This window comes from Grampus griseus (genome assembly GCF_964374135.1).
Source record: "Grampus griseus genome assembly, chromosome: X".
In the NCBI taxonomy this organism is placed as follows: domain Eukaryota; kingdom Metazoa; phylum Chordata; class Mammalia; order Artiodactyla; family Delphinidae; genus Grampus; species Grampus griseus.
Window position 1 is genome coordinate 26,103,167 of NC_138999.1, and position 27,224 is coordinate 26,130,390.

The 27,224-nt window shown below is 46.2% G+C and overlaps 1 protein-coding gene and 1 pseudogene across 2 annotated transcripts; both read left to right on the forward strand.

The window, feature by feature from the left end:
* Positions 1–1,762: 1,762 nt before the first annotated feature.
* On the forward strand, positions 1,763–2,803 carry LOC309839824 (melanoma-associated antigen B1-like; the record flags this gene model as incomplete). Its single annotated transcript, XM_082681749.1, has 1 exon — positions 1,763–2,803. The coding sequence occupies one exon, from the start codon at positions 1,763–1,765 to the stop codon at positions 2,801–2,803; it is 1,041 nt and encodes a 346-aa protein (XP_082537875.1).
* A 9,738-nt stretch (positions 2,804–12,541) lies between these two features.
* Positions 12,542–13,600, forward strand: LOC309839820 (melanoma-associated antigen B4-like; annotated as a pseudogene). Its single transcript has one exon. The product of its transcript is annotated as a melanoma-associated antigen B4-like (transcript).
* Positions 13,601–27,224: the final 13,624 nt, after the last annotated feature.

Below are 27,224 nucleotides of genomic sequence, written 5' to 3' on the forward strand. Positions count from 1 at the left end.
ATCTCTTCCTGCCTGTCAGCATTGCAAGTCCACACACAGTTGTAGCTAGAGAGACAAGAAAATTTTCTTTCTAGCGGGTCTCGGGGAGTTGGGGGCCTTAGTGTGAGGGGATAGACGTCAAGTCAAGACACAGAGGATGTCCAAGTCCTGCTGTGCGTCAGGGTGAGGACACTGAGGGATGATGTAGGTGCAGACCCACCCAAAGCAGTGGGGGCCCACAAACTCCCACCCCCCTCAGCCCTGGGAAACCCCAGGTAGAGGTAGCCTGATGTGTCACCCCTCACTTCGGGCCCCAGGGACCCAGGCAGATGTGGGCCTTGATCTGAGGCCAGAAGACTCAGGTGGGCTGAGGGAGGAGCGTAGATGCCGTCTGAGTGAGGGCGAAAGAGGCCAACAATGCCGCAACAGTGGGGTCCCGCGGAGTCCAGCCCCTGCTACCAACCCAGGGAGGGCATGGACGGGGATGACTGGCAGTGGCTCACCCTTTCTTTCATCTTGGGGATCTCAGGAAGGTGAGAATCTTAATGTAATGCAAGCGAACTCAGATCAGCGGAGGGAGGATTTCCGGGATTTGCCAGGACTCACGGAGAAGATGCTGAGGACTGTGGGGGGAAGTCCACCCCGTGCCAGCGGGGACCGCGCAGAGTCCCTCTCCATTGTCGTTCCTAGAGGCGCCCCCGGGCACAGATGTGAGGCAGAAGTGCCCATCAGTTCCCCACTCGGAACTCACAGGGAAGTCAGCATCTTGGTGTGATGGGTCAGCAGAGGGAGGAACCGTAGACCCTCCCCTGAGTGAGAAATGGGGACCGTGAGGGAGGACCACACGTTATAGGGCCTCAGCCTGCCTGCTGCAGCTTTCAGCCTCTGGAGACTAGGGGCGCTGTGGCCAGGTAAGGCCATCGTCACTTCCGCTGTTCGGTCTCAGGGAGCTGTGGGCCGTACTGTGAGGAAATGTCCTCAAGTCAAGAGAGAAAGGAGCCCCCAGATCCTCCCAGGAGACCCAGTGGGGACTGTGAATGACGACTGAAGGTAGCACACCCCCCTTCCACCGAATCAAAGGCATAATAAAGAGTCCTGCCCAGGCCTCTGCTCAGCCCTTGAAGGCCCGGAGCATGGTTGTCAGGCGGAGGCTCCTCATTTCTTTGTATCATTTCTAAGGGAGACGAGATCCTTCGTCTGAAGGTGCCGCACCAGGGGCAGCAGGAGGGGTCCCAGACCCTTGGTATCGACAAGATGAGGACGCTGAATGGTTGAGGAGCAACGAGTTCAGGACAGAGCAGGCCCCACTCAACTGTCAGCGCTGTGCACCCCGACAGTGTCCATGACTCAGTTCCTTCTCGTGGGCCCCAGGGAGCTCTGAGGTGTCACCTTTAGAGCAGCACAGGAAAGAGGTCCCGGCCCTACCAAGAGTCGATGTGACAATCCTGTTTGTGAACGAAAGGGACCCTTGGAACCCAGAGAGGGCCTACCCTACCAGGATCTGTGGTCACCGCCGTCAGCCACAGGCAGGGCTGGCAGGCTGTAGCCTGAGGCTCACTCACTCTCGCTTCTTACCCTGGGTTCTCGGGACAGGCTGACCAAGAACAAGAGCCTAGTGGTTCCTAGAGCAGTGCCCTCAAGGAAACGTGCAGAGCGGCCTTCTTCAAGTCAGGGTGGGACCTCCCTGCTGAAGGTGCTCACACCCTCTCACCTTCCCTCCTCCAGGTTCCAGCATCACCTGCTCTCCTGCCCACTCCCCCGCTTGCTGTCCCTGCCCATAGTCATGCCTCGGGGGCAGAAGAGTAAGCTCCGTGCCCGTGAGAAGCGCCACCAGGCCCGGAGGGAGACCCAGAATCACGGGGGTGCTCAGGCCACTGCAGCACAGAGAGAAGGGTCACCCTCGTGCCCCTCTTCTCTTTCTCGGGGTACTCCCCCGAGCTCCCCTGCTGCTGGCACTCGCCAGGAGCCTCAGGGAGCCCCAGCCACTAGCTCTCGTGCTGCAGGGGTTTCAGGCCCAGGATCTGATGTGCGCGCCAAGGGCCCGGTTCAGGCAAGGAAAAGTTCCTCCCGCGCCTCAGCCTCTGGTGAGAGCTTTCAGAGAGATCCTCTGATCAAGAAGGTGGGAAGGTTGACAGAATTCCTGCTGGAGAAGTATACAATGGAAGAGCCCATTATAAAGGCAGACTTGCTGAAGCTTGTGAACAAAAGGTACAAGGGGAAGTTCCCTGAGATCCTCAGGAGAGCTGCCGAGTGCGTTCAGCTGATCTTTGGTCTTGAGTTGAAGGAAGTCAAGCCGGGTGGTGATTCCTATACCCTTGGCAGCAAGCTACACGTCAGCGATGATGGGCGTCGGAGCAGTGGCTGGCGGTTTCGGAAGAATGGGCTTCTGATGCTTCTACTCGGTGTGATCTTCTTGCATGGCGACCGTGCCTCTGCGGAGGAGATCTGGGAATTCCTGAATGGTTTGGGTGTTTATGTTGGAAGGTGTCACATAATCTTTGGGGAGCCCAGGAAGCTTATCACAGAAGATCTGGTGCAGGAAAAGTATCTGGTGTATCGTCAGGTGCGCGACAGCAATCCCCTGCGCTATGAGTTCCTGTGGGGCCGGAGAGCCCGCGCTGAAACCACCAAGATGAAAGTCCTGGAGTTTGTGGCCAGGGTGGCTGGTACCGTCCCCAGTGCCTTTCCAGTCCATTATGAAGATGCTTTGAGAGATGAGGAAGACAGAGCCCGATCCCAAGCCAGAGCTGCAGCCAGGGCTCTAACTCGTATCAAGGCCAGTGCGCCTTCCAAGGTCATGTCTAGCAGTTCCTCCCACCCTTAGTGAGGTCTGAGGCAGCTTCTTCACTTTGTGTTTGACCAACGCTGCCAACCTTTTCAGTAGTGAGAGGCTAAGCTGGGGCTGGAAAGATCATAATATATATCTTCTTTGTGTTCCTGTTTTACACTAGTATCTTTCAAATGTTGTTTCTTTCACTAGAATGTTTCTTTAGATTCAGAATCCAAGTTTATAAATGACATGGATCACATATTTGTTGTTGTTTATCAGGTTTAAGCGTAAGAGTTTAGGTACTGTGTAGTACGATGTGAAAACTCCTTGCATGTTTCTGGGGTTCTGGACTGAGATAATATGGCTTTGGAATAGGAATTTTCTTGGGAATGTGAAAGAATGCTGTGGTTTTAAAATGAAAAGCAAAGTAAAGTTTAGTCAAATTTTGGTTTGTCTTATTCACCTTTGTCTTTCTCTTTGTAAAATTCAAAGATATACACCTAGATGTCCTTAGCTTATTCAAGAATGCTGACAAAATTAGATAGTAATAAGTTACATTCCTCACTCAGTGCCTCATTGATTCGCATCTGTAATTGAGCATCTGCTCTTTGGAAGGTTCTGTGCTGGTAGTGATAATGCTAAGATAAAAAAGACCCTGCACCTGCCTGTAGATGTTGAGAGTATAAGAGCAGCTATTATATAAGGAAGGTGGTGTGATGGTAAAACCCAGTGAGGATGGTGGGGAGAGAGTCCAGATGAGAGCAGTGAAGTATAAATTCTCTTAGCCAGAACACTTTCAGGTTTAGGTTATTTTGCAAATCCCTCCTTGGGAGGTAATTTTAAGTTGGCTGCGTGGTGGGCTAGATGAGGCTGTGATAATGGTGAGCAGGGGTCCAGTGCTTTTGCCCCGGTGCAGGTGAACACGGTGCCCAAACAAACCAGGTGTTTTATGCAGATTGTCTCCTTTGTGGTGGGATGCTGAGAAGCCCCTGTGCTGGCACTCTGTGCCCTGGGCTGGAGGAGCCCCAGCCCGCTCCATTAATTAGTTATCGGGTTTTTTTAATTGGAGTATAATTGCTTTACAATGTTGTGTTAGTTTCTGCTGTGCAACGAAGTGAATCATCTACATGTATACATATATCCCCTCCCTGCTGGACTTCCCTCCACCCATCTAGGTGGTCACAGAGCACCAAGCTGAGCTCCCTGTGCTGTACAGCAGGTTCCCACTAGCTGTCTATTTGACACATGGTAGTGCACGTAGGTCAATCCTAATCTCCCAATTCATGCCACCCCCCCTTCCCCCGTGTCCACATGTCCGTTCTCTATATCTGCATCTCTGTTCCTGCCCTGCAAAGAGGTTCAACTGTACCAGTTATCTAGATTCCACATATATGCGTTAATATATGAGATTTGTTTGTCTTGAGTGTAATCTGGCAGAACTCCTAAATGGGCCCAGAGTTTGGTGGTGATGAAACACATGAAAATCGGCGGGGTTTTGGGAGGCAGGGGAATTATTGGTCCTTGACACAAATTCTATAAGGTTTGATTTGCATCCTGGTGGAACCCCTGCCTCCACAAATGAAACAACATATTCTCTGATAGGGAAAATGTACTCAGGGTTACTTGCTAAGGAGCACTTTGGTTAATTCATCTTTCTTTGTCCTAGAGGCCCGCATAGTCTCTGACATCTCCTGGATAAAATGAAAAATTCCTAGAGATGAGGGTATCTCTAGGACAGAGAAGACCAGTCTCTTCTGGTATGAAAATAAGCATCATAATAACTGCCATGCATGAAAGACCCAGACATCGCCAGCCACTGTGCCAGGTGCTTTACATATATCACATATGTTCCGACAGTTCTGTAAGAGGAGGCTTATCAGACCCACTTGGCAGACAAAGAACTTGCAGTATTCTCCGGACTGGTAAAGTGACAGAACCGGGAGTACAGCCCGGTCTGAATTCCTCCAGAGCCCATACTGTTCCACTCCTCCCAGCCTGAGGCAGCCCTTCTGTCTCTTAATCCATTTCTCCTCTCACTGCTCCGTGACGTTTCTCAGGCAATAAGAAAGAGGAACTTGTAGCCAAAATATTAAAAGCAGGCCTAAAGAAGGAAGGTGAACATGAGAATCAGACACCATTTGGGGATTGTCTGTGGGCTTCTTTTACCTAGGATCCTCCTGCCCCTCGCCCCAGGCTTCCCTGAGAGCTGATTGCCCCGGTCCCGGCACGGGGGTCCAGTCCCAGCACTTTGCGGCATCACAGCGCCCTGCCCCTGGGTCTTCCCCAGTGTGCCCTCGTGTCCAGACTGGAAGCTGACCTGCTGGCCAGCTCTTCTCTGCATGTTCCTCTGGAGGCTGCACTCAGCTCCCGGAGGAACGGACAGCCCATATGCCCTGCCCTCCCCTGACTCGGAGCATCCCGACTCCCCGCAGATCCCGTTCGTCACCGTGGACCCCTGGGACAGCAGCTGCCCTTTCCATGTATCTGTTCACTTCAGACAGTGACGTTTACACACCTCCTCATCCCCACTGGGTGCCTCCACCACATTCTCAGTGTTTGCAAGCCTGCTGGTGACGAGACTCTGATTTGGTATGGACTCTACAGGGCCTTGGCTTATAACCCCAAGGCTAGGGAGGCCTTGTTTGAAACAACGTGATATTTGCAGTAGGATTTTAATGAAGTGTCTTCTTTGAATCTGGCCACTGAATCCATACACTGATGAGTGAACTTAATTAAGGGGTCCAAAACCAAAGCCTTCTTCCTAAGTGGTAAAGGAGGAGGGACCAAGGAAATCACTGTGTAAACAAACATCTGCTGAGGCTGAATTCCTAAAAACCCATCTTGGAGTCCTTCTCGGAGGTGGAAAATGGTTCTTTGGCAGACATGCTAGCTTTGAATAACAAGGAAAAGTAATTCACCATCCTCCCAGTAGTCCTTGTCTGTATCGGTCCCAGGGGAGATGCTGTTTGTTCAATATGCTTAATGGCACCTGTTCGGGTGTTCAGGTATGTTCAGTCAGGTGATGGGTGGCTATGATTTTGACCATGCAACCAAAAGTTAGGAGAAAATTCCCAGCCTACTGAGGTTACACAGGTTATTGCAATTGGCAATGCAGAAAGGTACTGGTGAAAGCCCTCTCTGCTGAGATGTACAGGGTACTTTTGGAAATTAGATGGAATCCTGTATTTGAAAACATGTCTTACATAGTATGCACAAGAAAAACTTGGTGAATTTCAAGGTAAATTTGGCCTTCTCAGAAACTCCTCCAACTAACTAAGAGGGTTGTTGTCATAAGCAATTGCAGTAGTTGCTCTTTATTGAGCACACACTATACACCAGTTTATGGGAGACTGCAAACCTCATCCACATCCTGTCTTGCTCTCCTTGGGTTCCTGGGGAGACTATATTCCCAGTCCACTATATGTAATTAGGAAGGGTCACCTCCAGACCAAGGCACGAGGGAGTCAGTATGGCACCTCTGTGCTTTCTCTTCCATTCAGCAGCAAACAGAGAGAGCCCGTGTTGAGGTGTGGAGCCACGCGACGTACATAGCCGGGATCTCGGAGTCATCTGTGAGCGGTGAGCCTCTGCCAACCTTCATCAGATTTTATGTGCACAAGAAACAGACTTTTGTTGTGTTAAGTCATTCAGATATCAGGTTTTCTCTGTTGCATCAGTTAGCAGTTACTTAATCCGAGTGATACACAACTACTATTTCTTCTCTTAGGCTCATTTAAATGTTTTAATGACAGAGCTAATCATAGCATATATATTCTTCTTATAAAAACTTCTTACACACATAAATCACAATCTCCCCCCTTACAACATTGCTCGAAAATTCAGCCCCCTTTTCAAAAGTAACCACAATTAACTGTCTGGTGTGTGTCATTCTAAAGCTGATTTGAGGCTTCTTTGTACATAGATGTGCTACAAAAATATGTTGAATTTTTAAAAACACAGGGGCCACAGTGTACATATAGTTCTGTGACTTGCTCTTGTAACTTAATGGAAGTGAATGCAAGATCTTTCTGTGACAGCTTGTAAGACCCACCTCACGTTTTAAAACTGTCATCACCATTAGAAAAGGTCCCAGCCAGCCCTCTGGTCCTAAGCTACAGCGTGAAGTAGAGCCCCTCAGCCAACCTGTAGATCTGTGAGAACAAACAGTTGTTGTGTTAGGATGCTACGTTTTGTGGCTCTACATTGGGCAGTGGAAGTTTACTAATAAGTACATTAAGGGCTAGCAGTTCATATTTTAATTTTTTATGTTCTTTGTCTTCCACAGGGAACACATACTATTCCTAAAAATATTTTTAAGGTTAAGAAAAATAAACTTCAAAAGGCATGGGAAATTCTAATTACAGACGTTAGGGAAGCCTTTAAAATGGGAAAAATAAGCAAATAATTTACAAAAGAAGAGTGAAGTGACGCATGATTATTTCTCCTACAGAATGAAAACAAAAAGATTACCTATAGACTAGTCTCTCTCCAGCTGGTGGATTGATAAAGAGAAATTTTATATCAGAGGATAAGTTCTAGTTCATGAGTTTCAACATAGTTCTGGAGCACGTTTATCTCGCACCATCTAGAAAGGCGATATGTAGTACGTAAGAGCGTGAGATTCTGGAACCAGACACCTGGTCTTTCAATCCCAGCGCTACCATTTACTAGTTGTGTAATCTTGGGTAAATTCCGTAACCTCTTTGTGCCTCTTTTCTTATCTGTAAAATTGTGATGGTAATAATACCTAACTATAAGATTATTTTGTGAATTAAGTGTAGGGCATTCAGCACGGTGCCCACGAATTCATAAGCGTTATATATGTGTTAACTATTATTTTATTATCAAAGCATTTTGCTGAGTTTTCATTGAAGGATTAATTGACATTTAATACAGGAAGAATATGGGCCCTATAGATAACCTTAACACTTAAAAACTACAATGTAGAAATACTAACCTCTGAGAGGGAATCTGTCACATCTGTAGTCCCTAAAGCACTATCAGATGATTTCCATTAATATTAATTAGGTCAATAAAAAGTATTAATGTTTAAATACAAGCCATGGTTATCAGAAAAACTTATTAGCCTTAATACTTCACTCCCCATTTGTATAGGATAAATGAGGTAATTCAAAAGAGAGAGATTTTATTTTTTATCATTAGTAAATAGCTAAGCAGTGAAGAACTGAGGAACTCAGCTTTGACCACATCTTGGACTAAGTGAGATTTAAGGATTGTTTGGTATCCAAGGATACCTCTTAATGTAATTTCTGTAAATCTGAGAAGAAAAGAGATTGTGATGATCTCATTTGAGAGTAATATGTGGAAGAAGGACCAGAATACGTTGGAAATGCTGCCTAATCAAAGCGTTGTTTTCAAGTATATTTTATAGTTTTTAAGTGATTTTTTTAGCTTAATGTTTTGTAGCTGGAACATTTTATGTCATAATTACTAGTCTCATCAGAGATTTCATTTTTATTTATACAGATATGTGGAATCTATGATTAGATGTGTGCATTTAGGCCAGTTGGACCTCCTTTATTTTACATCAGTGTACTTTTGGAATTTGGAATTCTCCTTTTTCAAGTATAATGCATGTATATCTGGCACAGCTTCCTGCTTGACTCTATTGTTGTGCCTTATGTAAAATGACATTTAGTTTGCTTCTCATTGATTAGAATCAATAACATAAGTCATAATTATGTCCTGGAATAATATGCATTTCTAGTCTGGCTGCACTGTAGGTGGTGGGATATGGCCTGGGAAGCTAATCATCCTTTATCATTTCTTTCCACTTGGGAGAGGACACCCAGAACGCTAAACAATCAACTTCGTAACTGAATGTATAGGATAAAGTTGTTTATAAATTGGGGTCTCTTGTACTAAGGGGAAATATTGAGACCACTCTTTTTGCAAAACATAAATGGAGAACTAAGGCAAAGATAATTCAATCAGAATTTATGTCATCACCTCAAGATTTCAAGCCAAACCACAAGACTAGTACACTGAAATGTGTATATGTGTTGTGATGTCAATGTCCAATTCAAGTTAACTCTACATTTTATTGATCTGATGAGCACATTTGTTTGCTAAAGCCAAAAGACAATGCAGGTTCCCTGTCAGACTGTTATGATTGAGAGACCCCCTAAATTGTTTGGACTTATTGGCTTAATTATTCCACATTTGGGAATCCATGGAAGGGTCTCTGTTCTGGAACACTGATGCATGTGAGACTGTTGTGACTGTTCTCTCCTTTGCAAAATATTCTGCTGCCTTGGCTTCTGTATTAGTCAAGATAAGCTAGGTTATGTCAGAGTGTCAAATTAATCCTGAAATCTCAGTGTTTTACCACATCAAAGGTTTATTTCTCAACCACACTACATGTTCAGTGGTTATGGGGGAGGGAGGGGCATTTGGGGGTTTTCTCTGGGGCTTACCTATTCACTGAGGCAGGGGAGAGTGGACAGAGAGTCTCTAAAGGGCTGTTCTTTCATTCAGCCAAACCCATCACTTCTTCTCCCATTTCATTGGCTGAAACCAGTCATAAATCCTCGGTTAGCCTCAAGGGGTCTGAAAAATGGAGTTTTCCATGTGCCTGAGAAGAAGGAATATAGAATTGGGTTTGGCGAGCACAGCACTGTCTGCTACAGTTTTTAAGACACTGCCCTGTCCTGGTTCTTCTGCCTCTCAATCTGTTTTTTCTCTGCCTCCTCAATGGACTTCTTTTCCGTCACCCCTTGGGGAACTGGTGCTCCCCAAGTTACCATATCCGGTCCACTATTTTTTTCTCCCCACATCTATCCCCAGGTAACTTCATCCACTCCTCCAGTTCTAACTGCAAACTATCTGCTGCTAACTTCCAGATCTGTTATCCCAAGCCCTGACCTACCCACAAAGCTTTAAACATAAATCCAACGATGACTGATTCAAGGATATCTCAAACTCAATGTGAAAAAATACAAACACATGATTTTTTTTCCCAACCTCATTCGTCCTCTTCCTGTATTCTTTGTCCCAGTTAGTGGCAGCATCGTATTTCCAAGTCTAGATTCCTCCCTATCATTCCCACCTCTTAATTTTGTACGCCATCTTAGCTAGGCTGTGCTGTTTAGTCAGTTATCAGTCTAGATGTCCACTGTGAAGTTATTTTTTAGATGCGATTAATAGTTACATCTGTAGGCTTTGAGTAAAGCAGATTGCCACCCATAGTGTGACTGGGCCTCGTGCAATCAGTTGAGGGCCCCAAGAACAAAGACTGAGGTTTCCTGAAGGAATTCAGCCTCAAGACTGCAACACAGGGACTTCCCTGGTGGTCCAGTGGCTAAGACTCCGTGCTCCCAGTTCCGGGGGCCCCGGTTCGATCCCTGGTCAGGGAACTAGATCCCACATGCATGCTGCAACTAAGAGTTCCCATGCCGCGACTAAAGATCCTGCATGCCACAACGAGGACCCGGCGCAGCCAAAATAAATATGTAAATATTAAAAAAAAAAAAAAGACTGCAACACAGAAACCCTGCCTGAGTTTCCAGTATGCCTGCCCTGCTATACAGACCTTGAACTCAAGAGTGTAACATCTGAGTTTCTAACCTTGCTCTATGAATTTCAGCGCCCTGACTTCCCCCAGCTAGGGCCTCGGGGAGGTGAGGGCTTGGTTCAGAGGCTGGAGGACTCGGGACCATAGAGGGAGGGGTCCCAGGCTCTGATAGAAGGCACTAGCAGGATGCAGGGACCGCTGACCCCTGACCAGTGGGCGTGCCCGCAGAGTCCCGCCCCTGCCGTCAGCCCTCGGAGACCCCACGCCGCGCCTGATGCGGCTCACCCCGACTTCCGCTTCGGAAGCGAGGAGCCCGACCGGGAGCCGCGGCGTTTGTTCGTCCGAGCGTGGGTTTTCGGGACTCGTCCGGAGCCACGGTGAGGACCTGAATGTAGCCTGAAGGGACCTTCCCTCCCCCCTCCCCCCATAGCAAAGGTGACCCACCTGCATCCCACCCCTGCGATCTTGTTCTTGGAGGCCCCAGCAGAGCTATCGGGCTGAATTCGGCCTAGGATGTCTCAGGCAGAAGGCCTTGGTCTGTGAGAGTAGCGCTGATTCTACAAATGGAGAAGGTCTAAGTCCTAGATGAGGGCCCTGAGTGCTAGTGAGCAGACCTCGACCCCCAAAGCGGGCCACAGTGAGCAGCGCCCCTGCTCTCAGCTCTAGGAGGCCCTAGCAGGGTAGACAGATGTTGAGTGACCTAAATTCCCCTCTAGTGATGAAGGGAAATGAGGGCTACCTCATGACTCCTAAACTCAGGAGAGGAGGCTCCGGGCGGAGCTGGCAGGCTGTGGTGCCCCCTCATCTCCTCTGGAGATGGTCTCAGGGAGATGAGAGCCTTGGTCTAATGGAATAAGCCCAATTCCGCAAAGGGACCTAGTCCTCAACAGCATTCATGGTTGTGACACCGAGTGAGGATGGGGGCCCCTCCCACAAGAAACGGGGCAGCATAAAGCACCAGCCCTGTTTTCAGGCTTGGGAGAATTGGGTATTTTGACATGAGTTGCATTCACTTATTCCCAGGACATCTCAGGGAGGTGAGAGACCAGGTCAAAGGGGGCAGCCTCGGGTTGGCAAGGGAGGATTTCAGGTTATGCCAGGTGTCATGGTGAGAACCTTGAGGACTGTGGGGATGTCCCACATGAAAGCATTCAGGCCACAAAGAATCCTCACTATTAGCATCCCTGGGAGACCTCAAGCATAGATGTCAGGCAGAAATGCCCATCAGTTCCCACTACAGGCTAACAGGGAAATAAGGGTCTTGGTCTGAGGAGAGTGGTCCCATGTCAGCAGAGGGAGAAATCTTAGACCCTATCAGGAGGCACATTTAGACCTTGAATTGGGATCTTGTGTGGGACCACAAGGACTTCAGCCTGCCTGCAACAGCTTTCATTCTTGGGAGACCACGTTTAGTTAGATACGGTCATCTTCACTTCCTCCTATTGGGACACAGGCTGGTTTGGCTCTTACTATCATATAGGCATCAATTCAGGCAAAAGTTGAGCTTCTCTACCAGGAGCCCAATTGAGGAACCTGAGTGAGGACTCAAAGTGTCCAGCCCAACCCTTGGATTTCAGCCCAAGAAATCTCTGGGAAGGACTGTCAGGTAGAGCGTCTGCTTCACTTCTTTATATCACGTCTAAGAGAGGTGAGGTCCTTAGTCTGAAGGTGCATCCACCAGTCAGCAAATGGAGAGTAGTGGTTCCAAGCCTTTTAAGGAGCCAAGGTGAGGACCTTGAATGATGATCGCAACGAACTCAGGATAGAAAGGACCCTACTGAACTCGCAGCTCTGGTGTCCCCTGGCAGGGAGGTGGACTGAGGCACCCCTTCACTTCCTTCTCCTGGATCGCAGGGAGGTTTGAGGTGTCAGCTTAAGAGTAGCAGCGGGGAGGGTGCCCAGGCTCTGCAGAGACCTGACATGATAATATTGAAGATGAACCGAGAGGACCCCACTGCCAGCACCTGTTGTCACCTGAGTAAATCCAAGGCAGGGCTGATAGGATGTAGAGTAAAACTCTAAGGCCTCTGTGTTTCCTCTATGGGATCCTGGGAGGACAGGCTGACCGGGAAAACAGGAACCTTGTGGGTTCCCAGAGCAGTGCCCTCAAGGAAACTTGCAGAGGCAGCCTTTGATAAAGCCAAGGTGGAATCTCCCTACTTTAAGGTGCTCACGTCATCTCATTCTCCAGCCTCCAGGTGTCCAAATCACCTGTCATTGGCCCACACTCCTGTCTGCTGTCCCTGACCACAGCCACCATGCCTCGTGGTCAGAAGAGTAAGCTCCGTGCTCGTGAGGAACGCCGCCGTAACAGAGGTGAGACCCAAGGTCTTAATGCTCAGGCCACCACAGCAGGGGTAGAAGAGACCACTTCCTCACCCGTTTCTGTTTCTCAGGGTACTCTCCCGAGCTCCGCTGCTGCTGGCACTCGCCAGGAGCCTCAGGGAGCCCCAGCCACTAGCTCTCGTGATGCAGGGGTTTCATGCCCAGGATATGATGTACGTGCCAAGGGCCAAGTTGAGGAAAGTAAAAATTCCTCCCAGGCCTCAACCTCCAGTGATCCTGGAAAGGATCTTGTAACCAGGAAGGCAGGGATGTTGGTGCAGTTCATGCTGTGTAAATATAAGATAAAGGAGCCCATTAAAAAGGGAGAAAAGCTGAAGATTGTCAACAAAAGGTATAGGGAGCACTTCCCCGAGATCCCCAGGAGAGCCTCCGAGTGCATGGAGCTGGTCTTTGGCCTAGAATTGAAGGAAGTCAAGCCCAACAGTCATTCCTATGCCCTTGTCGGCAAGCTAGATCTCACCGATGATGGGCATCGGAGCAGTGGCGGGCGGTTTTGGAAGAATGGACCCCTGATGCCTCTCCTCGGTGTGATCTTCTTGCATGGCAACCGCGCCTCTGAGGAGGAGATCTGGGAATCCCTGAATGTTTTGGGTGTTTTTGATGGAAGGAGGCACTTCATCTTGGTGGAGCCCAGGAAGCTTATCACAGAAGATTTGGTGCAGGAAAGGTGCCTGGAGTACCACCAGGTGCCCAGCAGCGATCCGCCATGCTCTGAGTTCCTGTGGGGCCTGAGAGCCCGTGCTGAAACCAGCAAGATGAAAGTGCTGGAGGTTCTGGATGCGGAACCAGAACCGTATCTCCATGGATCTGGAGATCCACGATACGGTCCCCACTGCCTTCCCACCCCACAATGAAGAGGCTTTGAGAGATGAGGGAGAGAGAGCCCGAGCCAGGGCTGCAGCCAGGGCTGGCACTACTGCCACTGCCGTGCACATTCCAGGGCCACATCCAGCCTCTCCTCACACCCCTAGTGAGGTCTGAAGCCCACCCATTCTTCACTTTGTGGTTGGAAAAGCCTGTTAACCAGTGTTCCTGATATGCTTAAATAACTTGTTGACTTTTTTCCTGCATTTTTAATTGGTGTTCCTTTCAACAGAAAGTTTATTTAGATTCAGAATATAAGTATATGAATGACATGGATCACACACTTATTGCTGTTTGTCAGATTTAGGAGTAAGAATTCTGTTGTTTGAAATACAAATTGGAAATCCTTAAATCACTTTTGTGGTCCAGAACAAGAATAACATCACTTTAGGATAAGAATATCCTTGGAAACATGAAAGAACACCACGCTAAAATAGGATCAGAAGATAGCTAGGTAGCTAGATGGAGAGATAAGATAGATAAGACAGATAGAGAGCTAAAGGCAAAGTTGATCAATTCTTCGTTTGCCTTACTCCATTTAGTCTTTCTTTTGTAAATTTAAAAGATATATACTGGATTTGCTTATGGTTTTCAAGAATGTTTGAGAATACAAATTATAGCAAATGATTTGTTCATGACTCTTATTTTACACAAACATTAACTGAGCATCTGCTCTTAAGAAGTCTCTGTGCTCGTACTGGGGATGTTTAATCAAAAAAGTCCTAGCCTCTGCCCATGCAATTACAGTTTCTCAGAGAAGCTATTGTTGTATGGAAAAGGGTGAGATACTCTCTACTTCAAGAAGAGCAAGTAAAAAAGCAGGGTAAAGAGAGGGTGGAGAGAACATATTCCTTAGTTTTCATTGTTAAAAGCAGAATTTTGGCTGATTGGGAGGATTTTTTCCGGCTAGAATGCTGCATATTCTCTGACATATCTTAGATGTAAAAAAAAAAAAAAAAATCCCAGCTGGATTGATGGTAACGTCTGAGGTCAAGATAATCATAGTAATAACCGCCATTCCCTAGCGTCTCAATACAAGACAGGCACAGTGACAGCTGCTTTCCATACATTACATATATTCCACCAGTCCTACAAGACAGGTCTTATCAAACTCACTTCACAGTGAAGATCCTGAGGCTCATAGAGTTAGAGTTTGGTCATGTGCCAAAATTCATAAGGCTAGTAAATGACAGGGGTGGGACTAGACTCCTGGTCTAAATTACTGTAGAGCTCGTACTGGTCTACTCCTCCTACCCTGAGACACATCCTGTGTCTTTTATTTCAGTTGTTTTCTCAGTACTTCAAACTTTGTCTTAGGTGATAAAAAGAATGGCCTTGTGCTCAAACTACTGGATTGGAATACGTGGCCAGAGCAGTAAGAATACCAAAATATTTGAGAGGTATAAATAAATAAATAAATGAAAGAGACAATATTCGGTGACAGTATAAGCATCTACATTTGCGATGTTAGATAACCTCAAAAGACTAGGGGCTCTCAAAATCATCCTCACAGTCTCTTCCCTGTAGAAAGTAAATCTATCAGAACAGAAATGACGTGGGAATCTTCATCTGGCTGATGAGATAGAATAGATCAGTGTACTTTTTTTCCCTGACAGGCTACCACCACCTGTTCTGGGACTCCTGCCTTGTGCTACAGCTTCCCCATCTCACATTACTCCTGGGCCAGGGACCCATTCTCTGTAAGGTTTGCAGAGCGAAAACTGCTCAAGAGTTTGCAGAGATGTGGAATTTCCTAAGCAGGCTTTAATCCAAGAGATAGAAAGCAAGATGAGGGCCCCGTGTAGGAGGACTGAGGAGACCAAAGCCCAGAATATTGGGGGGTGGTCATTGGGACACCAGTTCTGTCTGCTATCAGACACAGAGGGTCTCAGGCAGACCTGTTAGGCTAACCGTACCCTCACTTATTCTTCAGGCTTCTTGGGGCCATAAGAAATTTGTCTAAGGGCAGAGTTCTCAGGTTGGTAGAGGAGAGAGTGTGAGTCTCTCACAGAAATGACAGTGATAAACCTGAATAAAGACCCAGCCAGAACAGTAGGATCCCATAAAGTCCCATCCCCTTTGGCAGCCCCTTGAGGTGCAGAACAGTCCTGGCTGCTTGTGACTAACACTTTCAACTCAGGTCGCGGGAAGGTGGGGACTCTGGGGATCAGCAGAGCCCTCAGCCTTAGATCAGCAGAGAATGGAGCCCCAGGAAGTGTGCAGAGTCATAGTGAAGACCCTGTCTGTGGACATGGGGACCACTCAGTCCACCACTGTCAGGGCTACACTTAGCCCCTCCTCTGCTGTTAGCCCTGGGAGGCATAGGCAAGAGCTGGCAGGGTCAAGTGCCCCCTGACTTCTGCCTGGAGGGTGTCAGGGAGGGGAGGACCTTGGTTTATAGGCTGGCTGTTCAGCAGAGAGTGGAATCCCAGGCGTGACAGTGTCAAAGTAAAAGTCCTGTATGAGGAGTGTGACAACCAACTACCCAGTTACAGATACATCCTTAGAAAGTCCCGTGTCTGTAATTGGCCTGGGGAGGCAATAGACAGGGCTTTCAGACTAAGTTTATCCCTTATTGCCTGAAGGAAGATGGTTTCAGGGACTTAAAGTCCTTGGACTGATGGGGGAGGCCTCATTCAGCAGAGGAAGGGTACCCAGTTCCTAACAGGAGTCAACATGATGACAGTGACTGACAATGAAAGGATCTCTCCCAGAAAGAAGGGGACCACATAGAGCACTGTCCCTGTTGTCAGACCTGAGGCTATGTCACTTAGGCATGGTGACATGATGCGTCATACTCACTTCCTCCCAGAGCTCTCATGGAGGTAAGGAACCTCATTAAAAACCAGTGTGCTCAGTGGCTCTCCTTAGGATCTCAGGGAATTGTTCCCTGTACATTTTGTTGACAACCTTCAGCATGTCTGCCTCCATAATGGGCTCTTTTATATTTCTGCAGTAGGAATTGCCTGCCGATGCAGGGGACACGGGGTCGTGCCCCTGTCCGGGAAGATCCCACATGCCGCAGAGCGGCTGGGCCCGTGAGCCATGGCCGCTGAGCCTGCGCGTCCCGAGCCTGTGCTCCGCGACGGGAGAGGCCACAACAGTGAGAGGCCCGCGTACCCGAAAAAAAAAAAAAAAAAAAGCTCATATTTTGTTTTATTTGGGGTTGTAGTCAGAGCATAGTGCATAGTATACAGTAGGTACCTTATATTTAATCAATAAAGGCCGAAAGAAAGACTATAAATAAGGGAAAGATCGTCAATTTGTGGTTTGCCTAAATCCTTCTCATGTTTCTTCTTGTAAAAGTAGAAGTCATACACCTGGATTTGCTTAGATTATTCAGGAATGTAGGATAAATTAAATTTTAATGGATTAGGCCACATGCTTACTCCTTTTTAATTTCCCAATCATTAATCGAGAATGAGCTCTTAGGAAGGCATCATACTAGTACTGTGGATGCTTCCCCCCGCCACCCCCCAGAAAAAGCCCCCAAACAGCAACCACCACAAAAACAAGATCTAGCCCCTGCCCATTGAATTTTAGAGTCTAGGAGCTGCTATTATATAAAAAGATGGTGGATGCGCTCTATGACCTAAAGAACAAGTAAACAGTAGGGTTTAAGAGGGCAGGCAGTTGGAGCTGAAAGCAATCAAGTGTAAATGGCCTGAGGCAAGGCAGTTTGGAGCCTTAGGAAAATGCAAAGCCTTCAGTGAGAAGTAATTTCAAGTGAGGTTGCCTGGTGGGCTAGATGAGACTGTGGGAGTGGTGAGCCCGGCCAGAGCCTCAGATGGAGGGCCTCAGAGAATCCAGAATCCACTGGGCTGGCAGTCTTTACCCTGGGTTGGGGGAGCCAGAGACCTCGCCATTAAAAGCGTACTCAATTATTCTATCTTGTGTGTAATTTGGCAAATTCTAGGCAAGTTCTAGATTTTTGTTGGTAGTTAAATAAGTGGAAATAATGGTTATTTAGAAGAAAGCGTAGCTGGTAGGGAAGATACTGGTCAATGACAAAAATTCTAAGGACTTTGAGTTGTTTCCAACTAGGAAAGATTCTCCCACAAGCGCATTATGTATTATATCCTCTGGTGTGGATATTACATGATTGTCCTTGCTAGGCAGCATTTTAGTTAATTGCGATTTCTTTGTCTTGCTGTTTGGTTAATGTGCTCAAGCTCACGGGGCTAGTGAAACAGCAGGTAAAACAATTGATCAGCTTAAACTGGTTTTGCCTCCTTAAATAGGTTGCTGATTAATCAAACCTTGTGTTATTTTACAGAGACAGAACTGCACATCTCCAGGAAGCAACCCATGACCCCAGGATGACCCTGGAACCAAGATCTTCAGTCTGCAGAACTCAGAGAATAGAAATGTTGCCTGGAGAGCCCGTGACAATCCTTCAATTAAGGAAAATCTGGCCTCCAGCAGCATGAGTAGCTTATATGGACTAATTCAAGACTAGCCAATTAGCTTCCAAGTTTGAAATTACCCTGACCCCTTAAATTTCACCCAGACCGCTGGATTGAGGTGAGATTTGAGAGCCTTGTCTCCTGTGTTAGTCGGCCTTGCAGTAAAGCTCTTTTCTCAAAAACTGTTGCCATAGTGTTGGCTTCTGTGCACACAGGGCACTGAGCCCTTTTTCAGTAAGTTTTGGCAACCCAGGTGAGATTTAGGTCTTGTGACTGCCTGCCTGAGGCACTGTAGCCCCTGGCAGAGCGTGGGCCCTCAGCACCAACCTTGCGTAGCCACCTAGACTGAAATTGTCTAGAAGGTCGGCTCTTGGGTTCCTGCTTCCCCGCCATGGCACTCCAGGCTCCTCGGGCTACTTTCACTTTTGAGAAAAGAAACAGCTCCTGGATCAGACGTCTTTTGGGTGAGTAACCTTGTTAAAATGTGCCTGTACCTAAATTGTCTAATAATCTCATCGGAATTGTGGGTTAGAGTCCTGCCTGGGGGAGTTTTTTTTGCTCGGGATAGAGTCCAGGTTAGAGTCCTAAGGCTAGGATCGTGGACTAGAGTTCCACCCTAAGAGAGTACAAAAGGTTACAGCTGCTGAGGTACTCAAAGGATTGGGTTAAAGTCCCAGGCCTTTGGATTTGTTTGCCTATGTTTGTTTAGGTCTGACTGTTATATCTGTTAGGATTGGCTAATGGGAGTTGGCTATTGGATGACTGTGGCAAAACTTTATTAAACCTGATTGATATTAATGAGGGTCCTCTGACTCAGGAGATAAAAGACCTTGCTCCTGGACTGGAAACCTTGCTTTACAGGGTGATGGGGTTTTTCACCCATGCCTAAGATGATTGCCCAGAGGTGGTGTTACACGTGTATATTCCTTTTTTGTTTTTTTGTTGCTTTATTGGAGAATAGTTGATTTACAATGTTGTGTTAGTTTCAGGTGTACAGCAAAGTGAGTCAGTTATACATATACATATATTCGTTCATTTTCAGATTCTTTTCTCATACAGATTATCACAGAATATTGAGCAGAGTCCCCTGTGCTATACAGTAGGTCCTCGTTGGTTATCTGTCTTATATATAGTAGTGGGCGTGTTAATCCCAAGCTCCTGACTTATCCATTCCCCCTGGCCCCACGTTTCCCCTTTGGTAACCATAAGTTTGTTTTCGATATCTGTAAGTCTGTTTCTGTTTTGTAAGTAAGTTCATTTGTGTCATTTTTAAAAATTAGATTCCACATATGAGTGATATATGATATTTGTCTTTCTGTCTGACTTATTTCACTTAGTGTGATAATCTCTAGGTTCGTCCACGTTGCTGCAGATGGCATTCTTTCTTTCTTTTTTTTATGACTGAGTAATATTCCGTTTTATATATGTACCACGTAGTTTTTATCCATTCCTCTGTCGATGGACATTTAGGTTGCTTCCATGTCTTGGCTATTGCAAATAGTGCTGCAGTGAACATTGGGGTGTGTGTACCTTTGCAAATTATGGTTTTCTTTGGATATGTGCACAGGAGTGGGATTGCTGGATCACATGGTATTTTTTATTTTATTTTATTGGAGTATAGTTGATTTACAATGTGTTAGTTTTAGGTGTACAGCAAAGTGATTCAGTCACACATATACGTATATTCGTTCATTTTCAGATTCTTTTCTCATACAGATTATCACAGAATATTGAGCAGAGTCCCCTGTGCTATACAGTAGGTCCTCGTTGGTTATCTGTCTTATATATAGTAGTGGGCGTGTTAATCCCAAGCTCCTGACTTATCCATTCCCCCCGGCCCCACGTTTCCCCTTTGGTAACCATAAGTTTGTTTTCGATATCTGTAAGTCTGTTTCTGTTTTGTAAGTAAGTTCATTTGTGTCATTTTTAAAAATTAGATTCCACATATGAGTGATATATGATATTTGTCTTTCTGTCTGACTTATTTCACTTAGTGTGATAATCTCTAGGTTCGTCCACGTTGCTGCAGATGGCATTCTTTCTTTCTTTTTTTTATGACTGAGTAATATTCCGTTTTATATATGTACCACGTAGTTTTTATCCATTCCTCTGTCGATGGACATTTAGGTTGCTTCCATGTCTTGGCTATTGCAAATAGTGCTGCAGTGAACATTGGGGTGTGTGTACCTTTGCAAATTATGGTTTTCTTTGGATATGTGCACAGGAGTGGGATTGCTGGATCACATGGTATTTTTTATTTTATTTTATTGGAGTATAGTTGATTTACAATGTGTTAGTTTTAGGTGTACAGCAAAGTGATTCAGTCACACATATACGTATATTCGTTCATTTTCAGATTCTTTTCTCATACAGATTATCACAGAATATTGAGCAGAGTCCCCTGTGCTATACTGTAGGTCCTCGTTGGTTATCTGTCTTATATATAGTAGTGGGCGTGTTAATCCCAAGCTCCTGACTTATCCATTCCCCCCGGCCCCACGTTTCCCCTTTGGTAACCATAAGTTTGTTTTCGATATCTGTAAGTCTGTTTCTGTTTTGTAAGTAAGTTCATTTGTGTCATTTTTAAAAATTAGATTCCACATATGAGTGATATATGATATTTGTCTTTCTGTCTGACTTATTTCACTTAGTGTGATAATCTCTAGGTTCGTCCACATTGCTGCAGATGGCATTCTTTCTTTCTTTTTTTTATGACTGAGTAATATTCCGTTTTATATATGTACCACGTAGTTTTTATCCATTCCTCTGTCGATGGACATTTAGGTTGCTTCCATGTCTTGGCTATTGCAAATAGTGCTGCAGTGAACATTGGGGTGTGTGTACCTTTGCAAATTATGGTTTTCTTTGGATATGTGCACAGGAGTGGGATTGCTGGATCACATGGTATTTTTTATTTTATTTTATTGGAGTATAGTTGATTTACAATGTGTTAGTTTTAGGTGTACAGCAAAGTGATTCAGTCACACATATATGTATATTCGTTCATTTTCAGATTCTTTTCTCATACAGATTATCACAGAATATTGAGCAGAGTCCCCTGTGCTATACAGTAGGTCCTCGTTGGTTATCTGTCTTATATATAGTAGTGGGCGTGTTAATCCCAAGCTCCTGACTTATCCATTCCCCCCGGCCCCACGTTTCCCATTTGGTAACCATAAGTTTGTTTTCGATATCTGTAAGTCTTTTTCTGTTTTGTAAATAAGTTCATTTGTGTCATTTTGTTTTTCAACACATTTTTTTAACATCTTTATTGGAGTATAATTGCTTTACAATGGTGTATTAGTTTCTGCTTTATAACAAAGTGAACCAGCTATACATATACATATAGCCCCATATCTCTTCCCTCTTGCATGTCCCCTACATTGGCAGGCAGATTCTTAACCACTGCACCACCAGGGAAGTCCTGGAATAAAGTTTTTATCTCAAAAGGCAGTGTGATAGTATTGGCTTCTATGCATGTCAGGCAGTGAGCCCTTGCTGGGTAACACTAGTAAATGACAGGCCTGGGACTAGACTCCTGGTCTGAATTCCTCTAGATCTCACACTGTTATACTCCTCTTGGCCTAAAGCAGAGCTTGTATTCCTTGACACTCAAATGTATCTTGGGATAAAGATAAGGACTGTGTGGCTAAAGAACGGGATTGGAATCTATCCAAAGCATTGAAGAATACCTCAGTAAATGCCAGTTAGGAATAAGAAGGAGGAACAGGAATAAGGAGAAGAAACAGATGCTGCTCAGTGACAATAGGATCATCTCTATATGCAGTGTCACATAACCTCAATCAGGGGAAGCACAAAACCATCCTGGACAGCTCCTTTCCTTTAGAAGTATGCGTATATCTCAGACACTGTGGGTTGGATTCTAGGTCACCGCAATAATGCGAATATTGCAATAAAGTAAATCGCACGAAATTTTGGGTTTCCCAGTGCTTATAAAAGTTGTTAATCCTATTGTACACTTACTAGACAGTGTCTAAAAGAAATGTACACATCTTAATTTAAAAATACAAAACAGTGGGCTTCCCTGGTGGCGCAGTGGTTGAGAGTCCGCCTGCCAATGCAGGGGACACGGGTTTGTGCCCCGGTCCGGGAAGATCCCACATGCCACGGAGCGGCTGGGCCCGTGAGCCATGGCCGCTGAGCCTGCATGTCCGGAGCCTGTGCTCTGCAATGGGAGAGGCCACAACAGTGAGAGTCCCGCGTACCGCAAAAAACAAACAAACAAAAAAACAAAAAACAAAAACAGTTACAAGAATAACAAAGATAACTGAGCAGAGAACCATAAGAAAATAATGAAAAAGTTTAAAATATTTCAAGAATTAACAAAATGTGGCACAGGGACCCCACGTGAACACATGGTGTTGGGAAAACGGCACCCATTCACATGTTCAATGCACGGTAACCACAAACTTACAATTCATAATAAAACAGAATATATGTGAAGCATGATTAAGTGAAATACGGTAAAAAGAGGTATGCCTATAAATCAATTAAAACAAGTCACAGAAGAGGCTAATTCTGGCTATTGAAAAGGACAGATTAGCATTATTTTTCTCTGGGAGCCCACCCCTGTCCTGGGCCCCCTGCCTTATGTTGCATTTTCCCCATCTCACGTCAAGTCTGGGACATGAAACTACAAGGTTTGCATTAGGTACGCTGCTCAAGAGTTTGCAGGGATGTGGCATTCCCCAGGAACCTTTTAATCCAAGAGATAGACAAAAGGAACACCCCCCCCCCGAAATGAGTGAGGACTGGAGAGACAACCACGCCAAAATATAGGTCATTCAGAGACCTGCCCAAACGTGCTCTCAGACCTAGAATGCCCAGGCAGGGCATCCTCTCTTATAAGTCTCATAGTTTTCAGTGAGGTCAAAGTCTTGGTCTAAGAACAGCCTCAGTTCAGTAGAGGGAGAAGCTCAGGTTGGAGGGTCAGGGAGGATCCGGTCCCGGGACTGGCCAGGAGTATGGTGGGGTCCCTGAGTGAGGAAAGAGGTATCACTAGACCCACAAATGAGGGGGCTTTACAGACCCCTGCCCCCATTCTTAACCACGAGAGGCCCCAGGCAGAGCCATAGGGATGAGAAGCCTCCTCATTTCTGTCTGTCTGGTCTCGGCGAGGGAAGGGCTTTGTCTATCAGGATCAGGTCCCAGTTCTGCAAGGGAAGGGGTCTTGGCCATAACCAGACAAACCAGGGTCAAGGTAAGGACCTCAGTGCTAATGAGAGCGTCTCTCTCCCAAGGAGGAAGGCTCACAGGGTGGCGCCCTTCTTGTCAGGCAGAGATGGTCAGAGCAACGCCCTGCCTTCCCCACTAGGGACTCGGGGAGGTGAGGGCTTTGTTTGGAGGCTGAAGGACTCGGGACCACAGAGGGAGGGGTCACGGGCTCTACTAGATGGCCCGGAGAGACCCGCGAGGGAGGATCATGGGACGGCTGACCTCTGAACCCCGGGATCCCATAAAGCCCTGCGCGTCCCGTCAGCCGTTGGAACCCCGCACGAGGCAGCCGCAGCCGGTAGTGGCTCCCACACTTCCGCTCCGGGGGCGGAGCCGGACGGTTGTTCACGGCGTTTGTTCGGCCAAGGGCGGATTCCCAGGACTGCTCTGCAGTCAAGGTGAGGACCTGAATGCGGACCCAAGGGATCCTTCCCCCCTCCCATAACAAAGGTTACCCCCACAAATCCCGCCTCTGTGATCGAAAGTGGAAGGTTCCTGAAAAACTGTTAGGCTGAGTTCTGCCTGGAAATTCTCAAGGGAGAAACCCTTAATCTAAGAGAGAATTTCCTGATTCTGTAAATCAAGGAAACCTAGGCCCTAACTGAAGTCAAGGCGGGAGGTGGGGTGGGGGGCGGGAGGAGGGGCGGGGCCTGAGCGCTAATGAGGGAGTAGAGATGGCAACAAAGCTGCACCCATGCACTCAGTTCCCGGAGCCTCCAGGCCGGGGTGGTCATATATAGCAGGCCCAGACTTCCCCCCACCCCCAGGAGCTCAAGGAGGTGAAACTTGTGGGCACAGTTCAGTAAAGGGAGGAGTCCCAGGCTCTGACAGATTCCAAGATGGGCACCCTGTATGTAGGACCTAGGGACCACCGGCTCCAGAACACTGGAGTACCACAGACCCCCGCCCCTGCTGTCAGCTGTCAGAGACCCTGAGTAGTTGTGGCCGGATGTGAGTCATCCTGACTTCGGCTTCAGAGGTTCCAGGAAGTGAGAACTTTCATCTGAGGGCCATGCCTCCGGCGGCCAAGAGAAAATTTCCAGTACTGGTCTGGAGTCAAGGTGAAGACTTTGAGTGGGGAGTGAGAGGTGCCACTCGGCCCATAACAAACTGCACTAAGTCTCGCTGCTGCTGTAGGCCCTGGGAAGCCCCAACAGAGCCATCAAACTGAGTTCTGCCTGAGATGTCTCGGGGCTGGGAGGGCCTAGGTCTAGGGAGTAGCTCCATCTTGCAGATGGAGGATACCTAGGTCCTAACTGAGGTGAAGGTGAGGGCCCTAAATACTGATGAGGGGGCCTCTCCCCATTTAGGGGTGGCATCACAAAGCAGCACCCCTACACTTGTGGGAGGCTCCAGCCAGGGGTAGTCATATATGTAGGACCCTGACTTCCCCCTCTAGGGACTCAGGGAATTGAGGGCTTTGCTCTGAGGCTGGACTACCCAGGTTATTGGTGGGAGGAGTCCTAAGTCCTACACAGAGTTCGGGTCAGAGACCTGAGTGAGGACTAAGGTGAACACCGACTCTAAAATGTAGGGTCTCATAAATTCTGCCCGTGTTCTGAGTAGAAACCAAGCGTATCTGTCAAGCTGAAGCACTCTTCTCATTTGTCTGGAGAGTTCAGAGATGTGAGGGTGTTGGACTAATTGAATAGCCTCAATTCTGCAGAGGGAAGAAACCCAGGGCTTTATAGGAGTCAGGGTGAGGACCCTGAAAGAACAGTGATGCTACCACTCACCCACAAACAGAGGAGACAACAGGGAGTGCCCCCCTCCTTGCTTGCAGCGCTGGGTAGCCCAGGTATGGAAGTCAGGTGTGTGTGAGCCCTCCTTTATTTCTTTTTTTTTTAATATCTTTATTGGGGTATAATTACTTTACAATGGTGTGTTAGTTTCTGCTTTATAACAAAGTGAATCAGTTATACATATACATATGTTCCCATATCTCTACCCTCTTGCGTCTCCCTCCCTCCCACCCTCCCTATCCCACCCCTCCAGGTGGTCACAAAGCACCGAGCTGATATCCCTGTGCTATGCGGCTGCTTCCCACCAGCTATCTACCTTACGTTTGGTAGTGTATATATGTCCATGCCTCTCTCTCGCTTTGTCACAGCTCACCCTTCCCCCTCCCCATATCCTCAAGTCCGTGCTCCAGTAGGTCTGTGTCTTTATTCCTGTCTTACCCCTAGGTTCTTCATGACATTTTTTTTTCTTAAATTCCATATATATGTGTTAGCATACGGTATTTGTCTTTCTCTTTCTGACTTACTTCACTCTGTATGACAGACTCTAGGTCTATCCACCTCATTACAAATAGCTCAATTGCATTTCTTTTTATGGCTCAGTAATATTCCATTGTATATATGTGCCACATCTTCTTTATCCATTCATCCGATGATGGGCACTTAGGTTGTTTCCATCTCTGGGCTATTGTAAATAGAGCTGCAGTGAACATTTTGGTACATGACTCTTTTTGAATTATGGTTTTCTCAGGGTATGTGCCCAGTAGTGGGATTGCTGGGTCATATGGTAGTTCTATTTGTAGTTTTTTAAGGAACCTCCATACTGTTCTCCATAGTGGCTGTACCAATTCACATTCCCACCAGCAGTGCAGGAATGTTCCCATTTCTCCACACCCTCTCCAGCATTTATTGTTTCTAGATTTTTTGATGATGGTCATTCTGACTGGTGTGAGATGATATCTCATTGTAGTTTTGATTTGCATTTCTCTAATGATTAATGATGTTGAGCATTCTTTCATGTGTTTGTTGGCAGTCTGTATATCTTCTTCGGAGAAATGTCTATTTAGGTCTTCTGCCCATTTTTGGATTGGGTTGTTTGTTTTTTTGTTATTGAGCTGCATGAGCTGCTTGTAAATTTTGGAAATTAATCCTTTGTCAGTTGCTTCATTTGCAAATACTTTCTCCCATTCTGAGGGTTGTCTTTTGGTCTTGTTTATGGTTTCCTTTGCTGCGTGAAAGCTTTGAAGTTTCATTAGGTCCCGTTTGTTTATTTTTGTTTTTATTTCCATTTCTCTAGGAGGCAGGTCAAAAAGGATCTTGCTGTGATTTATGTCATAGAGTGTTCTGCCTATGTTTTCCTCTAAGAGTTTGATAGTTTCTGGCCTTACATTTAGGTCTTTAATCCATTTTGAGCTTATTTTTGTGTATGGTGTTAGAGAGTGATCTAATCTCATACTTTTATATGTACCTGTCCAGTTTTCCCAGCACCACTTATTGAAGAGGCTGTCCTTTCTCCACTGTACATTCCTGCCTCCTTTATCAAAGATAAGGTGACCATGTGTGTGTGGGTTTATCTCTGGGCTTTCTATCCTGTTCCATTGATCTATCTTTCTGTTTTTGTGCCAGTACCATACTGTCTTGATTACTGTAGCTTTGTAGTATAGTCTGAAGTCAGGGAGCCTGATTCCTCCAGCTCCGTTTTTCGTTCTCAAGATTGCTTTGGCTGTTTGGGGTCTTTTGTGTTTCCATACAAATTGTGAAATTTTTTGTTCTAGTTCTGTGAAAAATGCCAGTGGTAGTTGGATAGGGATTGCATTGAATCTGTAGATTGCTTTGGGTAGTAGAGTCATTTTCACAATGTTGATTCTTCCAATCCAAGAACATGGTATATCTCTCCATCTATTTGTATCATCTTTAATTTCTCTCATCAGTGTCTTATAATTTTCTGAATACAGGTCTTGTGTCTCCTTAGGTAGGTTTATTCCTAGATATTTTATTCTTTTTGTTGCAATGGTAAGTGGGAGTGTTTTCTTGATTTCACTTTCAGATTTTTCATCATTAGTGTATAGGAATGCCAGAGATTTCTGTGCATTAATTTTGTATCCTGCAACTTTACCAAATTCATTGATTAGCTCTAGTAGTTTTCTGGTAGCATCTTTAGGATTCTCTTTGTATAGTATCATGTCATCTGCAAACAGTGACAGCTTTAGTTCTTCTTTTCCAATTTGGATTCCTTTTATTTCCTTTTCTTCTCTGTGGCTAAAACTTCCAAAATTATATTGAATAAGAGTGGTGAGAGTGGGCAACCTTGTCTTGTTCCTGATCTTAGTGGAAATGCTTTCAGTTTTTCA